This window comes from Hyperolius riggenbachi, chromosome 1 (genome assembly GCF_040937935.1).
Source record: "Hyperolius riggenbachi isolate aHypRig1 chromosome 1, aHypRig1.pri, whole genome shotgun sequence".
Lineage (NCBI taxonomy): Eukaryota > Metazoa > Chordata > Amphibia > Anura > Hyperoliidae > Hyperolius > Hyperolius riggenbachi.
In genome coordinates, this window is record NC_090646.1 from 55,190,924 (window position 1) to 55,203,124 (window position 12,201).

Sequence of the window (12,201 nt, forward strand, 5' to 3'; positions counted from 1 at the left end):
CAACGCCGTGCATCCAGATAGTAAGACTATGACTATGTGCTGCCATGAATAATTAGCTCCACAGAGCTGGAGCCCTCATTACCCATTTTTTGCACTTTCACCCATCCATGCACTGCAATATGTTTGCCATTAATCCACACAATATAAATTGTTATTCTTGAAGGCATTAGGATTTTTTTTCTATAAAATGTGCCTTTCCCTTTAAGCTCCCTGGCCTGCTTGTGCATATAGTGTCGGTGGTTCTGGGAGGCGGGCGTCACTGGCAGGGATAATGACATGCAGCGAGTCAGTGAGCTGTGACAGTTTACAGTACACACAGGGAGGGTTTGTGCAGGTGAGATGGGCACAGTGCAGCCGGAAAAGGTCAGTTTCACCTGGATGGGCAGAGAATAGAGATATATACACAACACAGGGGAGCTCTCTGCCGTCTATAAAACACACAGGGCATCGGTCTGGGCACAGACACCGTCACCAGCTGCTCCCGACATGGCAACCAAGGTAGAGATGAGGATCCCAACACACCAGGACATAGGAGCGGCAAGAGAACATGCCTTGGCAGTGACCCGGAATTACATATCCAATCCCAGGCTATGTAAGTCACCTTCAGCTCCTGTGTGTCGTTTCAGTGAGCGAGGGGAACTTTATTAAGTTACACAAACTAACAGCAGCATCTCAGCGCAGCCGTCTATCTATGGTGATGGGCTCAAATTTCGTACGGTAGTAATGTCGCAGTGAAATGACAAACTGTTTAATTTTGCATGCAGCTGTAATTACAATGTGTCATTTTGCACAGAGGACTTTCTCTTCTTTGTTTGCTTACTAATTACTTAATTAATTAACTTAAAGTGGACCTGAACTCAGAACTTACTCTCGGCTCTAAAAGATACGCAGCAACATGATAAACTTTAAAGAAAAACATTTGTTACAGCTGATACAATGGCTAAAATAAATCTCCAGTGTTTCTACTTCCTGATTCATGGAAGCAGCCATATTGTTAACATCCTGCATTTACAAATTAGCTTATCTGTCATGGCAGTCAGTTGACAAAGGGGAGAGATCAAATTACAACTTGTGATTAGACACAGATGAGGGGGAATTAAATAGGCTAAACTCTCTAAATACATACAGGGTTTATTTCTCTCTGTTTTCCTTTTGACCTGTGCAACAGTTCAGGTCCACTTTAAGGCCCCGTTCACACTGCACGCGTTTCCAGCCGCGTTTTGGAAACGCGTGCAGGTGGCCGACATGCAAGACATCAGACAGTGCATAGAGTGCACTGTCTGATGTTCACACTGCATGCGTTCCGGACCTGTGCGGTCCGGTTACGCATGCTGCACGCATTTTTTGCCAAAACTCGTGGCTGTCCCATTCACTTTTCAGTGATGGGATCAGCCACGCAACGCACACAAACGCGGATGGCGTGCGTTCGCATGCGTTGCGTTCCGCATGCGTGGCCGTCCGCGTTTGTAATGTGAACTTTTCAAGTCTATTTGATAATTTGTCCTACAGTCAGAAATATCAGCTTCAGTAAGGTGTTAATATGAATTCAAATGACTTCAGACCAGTCTCATAGTGTTTCATTTTTTTTTTTTATTGTGTTTAAAGGAAACCAGAGATGAACGCTTTGGTCCAAAATAAACATCCTCCGATAGATTACATATTGCACGATACAAAATAAATACTATACCTGGTATTTTCACCACTCTGGTGTGCCGTTTTTTGTGGGGTTTTTTAGTAAAACTCCAAGCAAAACACAGTTCATCAGAAAAGCATATTATTTAGTGGGCTGTGTGCAAAATGAAATCACCATTTCTAAAAAATGACTAACAAATATAGATAAAAAAAACGTTTTTCAATATACCCTTACATTAGCAGCCCCTCCCATCTCATCACAGTTCTCTGTGATGCTGCAAATATACAAAACAGGAAGGCAGAGCCAGAAGGGGGCAGGATTGGGCTTGAAAAGACATCAGAGAAGACAGACTCGGGTATAATGATTCCTGAGCAAAGCCAGACTGAATGCTCAGTCGGGGATTTTATCAGGGCTGATAAGAAGCAGACTGAGCAGTGAAGGATGAAACAGAGAGCAGGGTAGGTGTTTTCTCTAATGTTCCCACTGATATACAGTATATATGGTAAAATACATGAGGGTGCTTTCTCTCTGGTTCACTTTAAAAGGAACCCGAGGTGTGATACCTATGAAAGATGCCATATTTATTTCCTTTTAAACAATACCAGTTGCCTGGCAGCCCTGCTGATCTCTCTGGTCTGTTGGGTCTGAATCGCACACCTGAAACAAGCATGCAGCTAATCTTGTCAGATTTGCTATAGACAGCTGATCTGTCAGAGGCAGAGGATCAGCAGGACAGCCAGGCAATGTGCATTGTTTAAAAGGAAAAAAACATGCCAGCCGCCATATCCTTCTCACTTTTTATTATGATGTATTTATAAAGCGCCAACCTCTTCCGCAGCACTATACAGAGCATATATTGTCTTGTCACTTAACTGTCCCTTGGAGGGGCTCACAATCTAATCCCTACCATAGTCTTATATTGTGTAGTGTATGTATCATAGTCTAGGGCCAATATAGGGGAAAGCTAATTATCTGTATGTTTTTGGGATGTGGGAGGAAACCAAGTGCCCAGATTAAACCCAAACTCTGTGCAGATAGTGCCCTGGCTGGGATCTGAACTGGAGACCCTGTGCTGCAAGGCAAGTGCACTAACCACTACCCCATCATCCTCTAGGCCCAGTGCAGATGGGCATCCCACGTTGTCTCAATCAAATGCTCTTTTGCAAGCATACAGAAAAGCTTTTGGTGGCTTTCTGCGGCGATCAGCCTTTTTCTCCCCTGTAGCGGGACATGGAAGTGCGATGGTAAACAACCAAGGAAGCCATAGAAATAGACCTATGTGCGTTAGTAAAAGACGGTACCAACACTGCCCATTCATATGAATAGGCAGCACTTAAAGTGTACCAGAGATGAATGTAACTAAAAGATTTATACAAACCTGGGGCTTCCTCCAGCTCCATCCGCACGGATCACTCCCATGCTGCCGTCCTCCGTCTTTTCTGTCTTCTGTCCCGGGTCCCCTTAGTTCGGCCATTCGTGGCCTGTCTGATCCAGCGCAGTGCGCTACCTCCGTCTCCCTCTGGCAAAAAATAGTACTGCGCCTGTGCAGACACAAATCAGAAAGCCACCAATCGGAAAGCCATTACTGCACCTGCGCGAGGCGCGTCAGAGGCTTGTTATGGATGCTGAAAGTTTAGGAGTGCCTGCGCTGGATGGGGCTGGCTAAGGAGGATAAGGGAAGCCTCTTTAGTATCCAGAGTCCTCCCTCTCCAGAGGTACTGCCTAGGGACACTTTTTTTCCATTACAAGTGTACTTTAAAGAGACTCAGAGATCAATTAAACTAAAGCTCTGATACTTACCTGGGGCTTCCTCCGGCCCCATAAACACATCTAAGTCCCATGCCGTCCTCCGGCGGTCTGCCAATCAGCCGCGGTGAGCCCTGGTAACAGCTCAGTGACGTCAGTCCGGGTCTATCCGGATCAGTCAGGATCTACAGACCAGTCAGGATCTACTGCGCATGTGCAGACCTCCCGCGCATGCGCAGTAGATCCTGACTGACATTGACTGAGCCTGTTACCAGGGCTCACCACGGCTGAGCGGCAGACTGCAGGAGGACGGCGTGGGACTTAGATGTGTTTATGGGACCGGAGGAAGCCCCGGGTAAGTACCAGAGCTTTAGTTTAATTGATCACTGAGTCTCTTTAAAGCCCCATCTACACAATACGATTCTTTGTGCGATTCGATTACGATTCTATTTACGTTCGGATTAAATCCGACATGTCCGATCGGGATTCGATTCGATTCAATTTGCCATTGTTTTGCAATGGCAAATCGAACTGAATCGAATCGAATCCTGATCGGACATGTCGGATTTAATCTGATCGTAAATAGAATCGTAATCGAATCGCACAAAGAATCGTATCGTGTAGATTGGGCTTAAAGCGAACCTTAAGTCAAGTAAAAAAAATTAGATTTACTCACCTGGGGCTTCCCTCAGCCCCCAGCAGCCGATCGGTGCCCTCGCAGCTCCGCTCCGATGTCCCAGGACCCGCCGGCGACGACTTCCGGTTTCGCCGTCACCGGCCGACAGGCATGGGAACGCGAGTGATTGTTCGCGTTCTCAGCCTGTATATCGCCCCCTATGCTGCTATTGAGGCTAGGAGGCTGCAATAGCAGCATAGGGGGGCGATATACAGGCTGGGAACGCGAACAATCACTCGCGTTCCCATGCCTGTCGGCCGGTGACGGCCAAACCGGAAGTGCTCGCCGGCGGGTCCTGGGACATCGGAGCGGAGCTGCGAGGGCACCGATCGGCTGCTGGGGGCTGAGGGAAGCCCCAGGTGAGTAAATCTCATGTTTTTACTTGACTTAAGGTTCGCTTTAAGAATGAAGTGAAAGGCATATCTGCTGGCATGTGCGCTCCTCCATGGATGTGGCATCTCTATAGAACTCGCTGCAGGCCTCAGGGCGGGACAGCGTTTTGGCAACATTGTAAAGAGCGGCAATGTTGTGTAAACACTCTGTGAGTTCAATGTGAAACGCACCGTCCGCTCACATCAATTCTTGTAAATGTCTCGGCTTTAAACATTTTAAAAATTGACCTTGTGTACCGAGTTCGTTTTCACTGTTTGCTGTTTTTACACGTCTTCCAACTTTCTCCGGTGAAGAGATTGAAAACATTTAGCGTAAAGATATTTGCACTGAGAACATGCCCCTAGCACAGTGATCTGCAAACTTGTCTCTCCAGCATTAAAGGAACGACAATTCCCACAATGCATTGCAGGAGTCTGACAGCTACAGTCATGATTCATAAAGGCAAATGCATTGTGGGATTTGTAGTTCCTTAACAGCTACAGAGCCAAGTTTGCAGATCACTGCAGCACATTAAAAACAAGGTAAAAAACACAAGGCGCACAGCAATATGCTGAGACTTGGTTCCCTGCCTCACATGGGGCTTACATGGGGCCACAACCACTGTATTCATGTATGGAACCCCAAAACCTACCAAGGACAGCTGCAGTGTCAGAGAGGCGTAATCAGAGTAAAGAAACCATTTGTTAAAGGACAACTAATACTTTTAGCCATATACCCTGAACACGCATGCAGCACATCATGGGCTTGTTTCACAAAAGGGTGCTAACTTAGTTAGCACGCCTAAAAGCCCCTTAGCACGCCTAAAGCTCTTTAGGACGCAAAGTTTAGCACTGCGCGGTGCGCGCGAAATGGCGCACCGGGTGCGACTAAACCGTTGCACCGGGTGCCCCTAAAATGTTGCACCGGCGACATTTCGCATGCACCACCCAGCGCTAAACTTTGCACGCGATCAATAAAAGCTTTTAGGCGTGCTAACTGAGTTAGCACCCTTTTGTTACCCCCAGGTGTTTCTGACATTGTCAGATCTGATGAGATTAGCAGCATGCTTGTTTCTGGTGTTGTTCATACACTACTGCAGCCAAATAGATTAACAGGGCGGCCAGGCAACTGGTATTGTTTAAAAGGAACTAACTATGGCAGCCTCCATATCCCTCTCACTTCAGTTGTCCTTTAAGCATACTACAATTCAATGCACACATAGAGGTGTTCATTACGAGCATAGCACCAATAAAAAGCTAATAAGATGGATGAAGGAGGGCCCCTAGTGGGCCCCTCCGGTCCAGGGGCCCCAGTGCAGTTGCAACCTCTGCACCCCCTATAGCTACGCCACTGCTGCCTCTATAAAGATACAAACACCAATGAGGAAGCGCTACAGAAATACAGTGAAGATTAATATAAGGCACCTATTGCTCCAACAAAGGGTCATACAGGACGGTGAGAGCTACATAGAGGGTGTGGTGGTGGTTATATTCTCAGCACTGTAGCCCAAGAGTGCTGAATCCTGGTGCAAGCTGGCCTCTGAGTTGCTTCTACTGCATCATGAACTCTATAGCAAGGGGACTTTTTATCTGCTTTTGAATGTGATTTTTTTTGTGGGAGAATCCTGCTAAGGGCCCTTTTCCACTAGAGGCGATTGTGATTGCTGAATCGCAAAATCGCAAATCGCTAGGGTTTGCTAGTAACATAGGAATCACGGTAGGTAATTTCCACTACTGCGATTTGATTTTTTACAAAAGCGCAATTGCGCCGCTGATTGATTTTTGCCGTGATTTTGCTATGCAGTGCATAGCAAAATCGCAATTGCCGGGAAAAAAATTACTTTGCTGAATCACAATCGCTAGCGTAAACACTAGCGATTGCTAATGGAAAAGGGCTCTTAGATATTAATCTTCACTGTATTGGTGTAGTACTTCCTCATTGGTGTTAACATTAAAAACAAGGTCTAGGACTAGGAGAGCCAGACGTGGCTTAGGGTCCATTCACACTTGTGAGTCGCAAAACGATAGCGCTTCCATTTTGCGTGGGTGATTTTACCGCGTTTAGCGCAGTAAAATCACTATATACTTTCGTGATTCAGAGCGATCGCGATCAGCGCTGTTATAAGCACTGTATCGCTATCACTCCAGAATCGCGAGAAAATGCAGCAGGTAACACATTTTGCAATTGCCGTTAATCGTGAAATGCCTGTGATTGGCGGCAATCACTGCCATAGAGTTATAATTGCGCTATCCCTTTAAAAAGTGCTAGCTCTTTAGTGATTAGCGCGAATAACCTGCTAATCGTCCTAGTGTTAATGGGTCCTTAAGGTCCTCAGGTAAGCAGAGAAGAGAGAGCGGTGGATAGGATACTCACAAAATTGGGATGTTGCACAAGGCAACCACTGACAGTGCTTTGGGGGCACTATTTTTCGGACTATACGATGCTCCGGAATATAAGACGTACCTAGGTTTAGAGGGCAAAAATCAAGGTAAAAAAATAATAAACTTGGTGCATCCATGTTCCAGGAGCATCTTGTACATGTTCTCTTCCAATTATTGTGTCCCCCTTGTACCTCCTGTGTCCCCATGTCCCTCACATGAGTCCCCTTCTTCCCCCCATGTGTCCCCTTCTGTCACCAGTGTGTCCATTTCTGTCCCCCATGTGTCCCCTTCTGTCCTCCATGTGTCACCTTCTGCCCCCGTGTGTGCCCCTCTGTCCCCAGTGTGTCCATTTCTGTCCCCCATGTGTCCCCTTCTGTCCTCCATGTGTCACCTTCTGCCCCCCGTGTGTGCCCCTCTGTCCCCAGTGTGTCCATTTCTGTCCCCCATGTGTCCCCTTCTGTCCTCCATGTGTCACCTTCTGCCCCCCGTGTGTGCCCCTCTGTCCCCAGTGTGTCCATTTCTGTCCCCCATGTGTCACCTTCTGTCCTCCATGTGTCACCTTCTGCCCCCGTGTGTACCCCTCTGTCCCCAGTGTGTCCATTTCTGTCCACCGTGTTTACACAGTGTCTCCCACTCTGCCCCATGTGTCCCCTTCTGTCCCCCTGTGTGTCCCCCAAGTGTCCCATTTTGTCTCCAATGTGTCCCTAGTGTGTCCCCTTTTGTTTCCCTTGTGTCCCCTTTTGTCTCCCTTGTGTCCCTTTCTGTGTGCCCAGCGTGTCCCCTTCTGCCCCCATGTGCCTCTGCTCCTTCCCCCCTGGTGTGTTTTCTCTCCTCCCATGTGTCTCTGCTCCCCCCTTTGTGTCTTCACCCTCTGTGTCTCTGCTCCCGCCTTTGTGTCTTCACCCTCTGTGTCTCTGCTCCCCCCTTTGTGTCTTCACCCTCTGTGTCTCTGCTTCCCCCCCCCCAACCTCCTCCCCCATTTGTCTCCTGCTCCCCTGTGTACAATTGGGCAGCCTGGCTCACCTAATCCAAGGTTCCTGCGGCGACCGATTCGCTTCTCTCCTGCACGGCTCAACTAGTGTCGGCTTCTGCTGGATGTGTCAAGAGGGTATATTACTGTTATTTTAGAAAATAAGGTCTTGTAATTTTTGATTGGGTACAGTGAGAAATAAAAAACACACTTTGATTTCCAAATAATAAATTGTCGCCTTACATTGTACTAGGAACAAAATTGAAATGTGGCGATAGTTGGGACAAATGGGCATATAAAAGGTGTGGGTTTTATCTATAGCAGCATTTTTTAATTTAAAACTATAGGGGATGGAGCTTGAGAAACAGTATATTTATTCATTTTTTTCCTTGTTTTTCCCTTTAAAATGCATAGAAAATAAAGTAATTACTGAAAACAAATATCACCCACAAAAAGCTTAATTAGTGGGGGGAAACGAAATATAGATCATTTAGGTGTGATAAGCAGTAATAAAGTTATTTAGGTGTGATAAGCAGTAATAAAGTTATGGCAAAATGAATGAGAGGGAGCCCTGAAAGGTGAAGTGGTTAAATGAGGAAATGGCTTACCTCAAATTGCTGCTTGCTGTTGTCTTACTTATCAAGAGCAAGAAAGAGTTGCATTGTGGGTATTGTAGTTCTTCAGTAACCCCCTACCCCGCGGAGGACAAAACAGATACACTTTCTGATGCAGCAATCTTATGTTCATCTGTTTGTTCCCCGTCTCCTCCGATCACATACAGAAGTCCAGGGATGGAGCGGAGTCAAGCGGCTGGGTAGGAAGTTGGCAGGGAGGCTTGCCACTCATTAGCAGGGCTCAGGGCGGAGGTCTGAAGCTATCTGAGCGTCATACCATCTGGTCATTAGCTGCCTGGAAGGCCTTGTGCATCGCTCATCTCTGCTTAATTACTGGGGCCGCACAATTAGCATCTTGTCCAAACATGGAGCAACTGGCTGGAAGGCCAAATTCTAGCAAAATGGGTCCAGCAGTTTTGTGTCTGCCGGCAAATAGCTAAACAGATAGCTGGATGGAAGGATAGATAGATAGAATAGATAACAACACTGACCATAGTGGGGAACCATACATTGCACACACACAGTACAATTAGAACCTTCAGCAGCACAACTACGGCACATCCAGGAAAATAGGGACATGTTCATGAAGTTCTGCAGAAAAGAGAAACACTTGGGGAAGGACTCTGCCCTGCCCTTGAAAGCTTGCAGTCTAGAAGGAAGTGGTGAGGAGATACTAACTAGGCAACTTTGGTTTCTGTCTAGATTTACTCCACTGAGACAGCTCTCAGTCATCAAACTGGCCAAGGACTTGTTATCTGCTAAATCTTAAGACATCAACTCTAGGCAGGGGCGCCTCTAGCCATTTTGTCACTCCAGGCGACAAATGGGGATTAATTTGGGGTGGGGCTTAATCCAGCAACATGGCACCCCCCAGGACCAATAGCACTCCAGGCAATGGACTGTACTGCCTATGCCTAGAGGCGCCCCTGACTCTAGGGTTATTCTGATGGTCATTTTCCTCAGCCTTTGATGCAGCAGAGCAGATCCTCCTTTGAAATCTCTGAAACTGTACCTCCTGTCTGTAACCAGAATCTCTCTCTCTCTCTCTCTCTCTCTCTCTCTCTCTCTCTCTCTCTCTCTCTCTCTCTCTCTCTCTCTCTCAATTCCTTCCTCACTGATAGGCTTGTAAATTCCAGTATCTGCTCCTCATCATGTGCCCTTCCTATTGGAATACCACAAGGCTCGGACCTTGGACCTCTCCTCTTCTCTATTTATATGTACACTCTTGTTTGGCTTAACAGTTGGTCGGCCTTCCAGTATCATTAAATTAGTGTTGATACCTAATAATTATTATTATTTAGTATTTACGTAGCGCTAACATTTTCCACAATTATATCTCTCCGCTCTGGATCTGACTAGATCAATCTCATTCCCAACTATCAATTTTTCGGATCAGTTTTTCCACAGATCTGTTTTTCATCCATGCAGTGTAAACCGGACCTAAGATTCATTCGATCAAGCAGAATTATCGATCAGATTTTTTTTCTGATAAAAATGTTTGTATAACAATTTGTAAAGCATATAGTGACCTTCAATTTTGACTTACTGTACTTATAAACTGAAAGTAGTTTTGGTCCAGGTCTCTGGAAGTCCCTTTGCAAGGGGAGTGGAGATCCTTTGGCCTGTAATAGGGGAGACCGGGAGCCCAATAAGTGAATAAATCGGTGGGGGATTGTGGGTAGTATATACTCACAAGCATGGGTTGCAGTCCTGCAACCACCATATAGGCATGCAGAAAATGACCGTTCCCGCTCGGTGTCCCGGAATCTTCTGGAATTGGGTGGTCGCTCTCCTCCTGTGTGCCTTTCTACTGGTGAACTGCGTGCACGAGTAGCAAGTGCTAGCACCCCTTTTGGGGTGTAGGTAACGTCTTTCCCCAAAAATAAGACAGTGTCTTATATTAATTTTTGCTATAAAAGATGTGCTAGGGCTTATTTTCAGGGGACGTCTTATATTTCTATAAGGAAGTGTCTCCCAGCAGAACATTTCCTGTTCCTTTGTACTGTGATGTTCATGGATTTGAAAGTATGCTACTGTACTGATCAGGCACCTGCCCTGTCTTCCCTGCACACAGCTAATAACCTTGCTGTGTGCAGGGATGACAGGATCAGTGCCCGATTGGCACTGCACCACTGTGTCCCCACTTACTGGCTGCCTCTTCCTCCTCTTTAACTTCCGCTAGGGCTTATTTTCGGGGTAAGGCTTATATTTGAAGCATGCGCAAAATTCCAGCAAGGGCTTATTTTCAGGGTAGGTCTTATTTTCAGGGAAAGAGGGTACCAACTGGTTTGGGAATTTTGGGGAAGCGACCAATTAGACTATAATAATTGGTCTAGCTGTAGTTGCTATACAGTAATAACCTTATTAATAAGCCGTGTGGGGCGCAATCGCCTTTTAGATCCAAAAGGTGCCCGCGCCCCACACGGCTTATTAATAAGGTTATTTGTTTGTATTGACCTGAGGAAGTGGGCTGAGACCCGTGAAACGCATTGCCTACAGTATCACCGTTCTATAATAAAGACTCCTTAATTCCATCTGAGTGAGTCTTCATTGGAGGTAAGACACCTCTTTCTATATTACTGTATAGCAACTACAGCTAGACCCATTATTATAGTTTAATTGGGCCGCCTCCCCAAAATTCCCAAACCAGTTATAAACTGAAAGGCTTAACTAGATACAAGGGGGTCACCCGAACCTGGACAAGCGGGCTGGGAGGAACCCCTGCGCCAGAATTATGAAGAACTGTAGTGACCCCCTTTGTTTGGTATGTCCTGCTCTCAGGGAGGGGGCGGGGGGATCCGGGCCTGTGCAGCTGTGAGCGGCTGTTTCCTGAATGATGTCAAGCAGACGTGATTGTATGTGACATAATTCCTGTAGGAGCGTGGGGTCCTGCGGATGATGACTTCTTCTCTACCACATACCATGCCTGATGGTGTGAAAATGATTAACAGACCATTATGCCCTCTTAACTCCTCGCCTCATCAAAAAACTGATTGTTCTCAGCGAAATGTCTCAATCCCTTCCGAGGAAAACTCGACTTTCAGGCATTTCCTTTTATGAAAAGGAGGAGAGTCCATACTTGTTCTAGGAAAAACTTTCTTAAAGGGAATCTGAAGCGGAAATATACTTATGAGACAATGACTTGTATGTGTGGTACAGCTAAGAAACAGAACATTAGTAGCAAAGACAAGAGCCTCATATTGTTTCCACTACAGGAAGAGTTAAAGGGACCCTGAACAGACAGCTAAAGAGGAACTCCAGTGAAAATAATGTAATGAAAAAAGTGCTTCATTTTCACAGTAATTATGTATAAATGATTTAGTCAGTGTTTGCCCATTGTAAAATCTTTAAAATCCCTGATTTATGTTCTGACATTTATTACATGGTGACATTTTTACTGCTGACAAGTGATGTAGCTGCTGCTTGCTGTTTTGGCAGTTGTAAACAGCTGTAAACAGCTATTTCCCACAATGCAACAAGGTTCACTGACAGGAAACTGCCAAGAGTACCTCGGTACTCAGAGCTTCTTGTGGGAGGGGTTTCACCACACATCAGCCATACAGCGCCCCCTGATGGTCTGTTTGTGAAAAGATTTCTCATGTAAAAGGGGGTATCAACTACTGATTGGGATAAAGTTCAATGCTTGGTCGGAGTTTCTCTTTAAAATTAAAATCTGGACTTACCTGGGGCTTCCTCCAGCCCCCCGGAGCCCGCGAGGTCCCCCGTCGTCCTCTTCCTCCCTTCCGCGGTCCCGCTGGCATGTGCGATTTGTTTTGTGCGCATTCGAGAATTTTTGCACTCCAATTCGC

At 46.2% G+C, this 12,201-nt stretch overlaps 1 protein-coding gene across 1 annotated transcript in view; it reads left to right on the plus strand.

Moving 5' to 3' along the window:
* Positions 1 to 275: 275 nt before the first annotated feature.
* Positions 276 to 12,201, plus strand: part of ATP6V1B1 (ATPase H+ transporting V1 subunit B1) — a 166,473-nt gene continuing 154,547 nt past the window's right edge. The window contains exon 1 of the mRNA XM_068274471.1: positions 276 to 592. Coding sequence (XP_068130572.1) covers positions 487 to 592 — 106 coding nt within the window. The 5' untranslated portion in view covers positions 276 to 486. The remainder of the gene's footprint in view (positions 593 to 12,201) is intronic.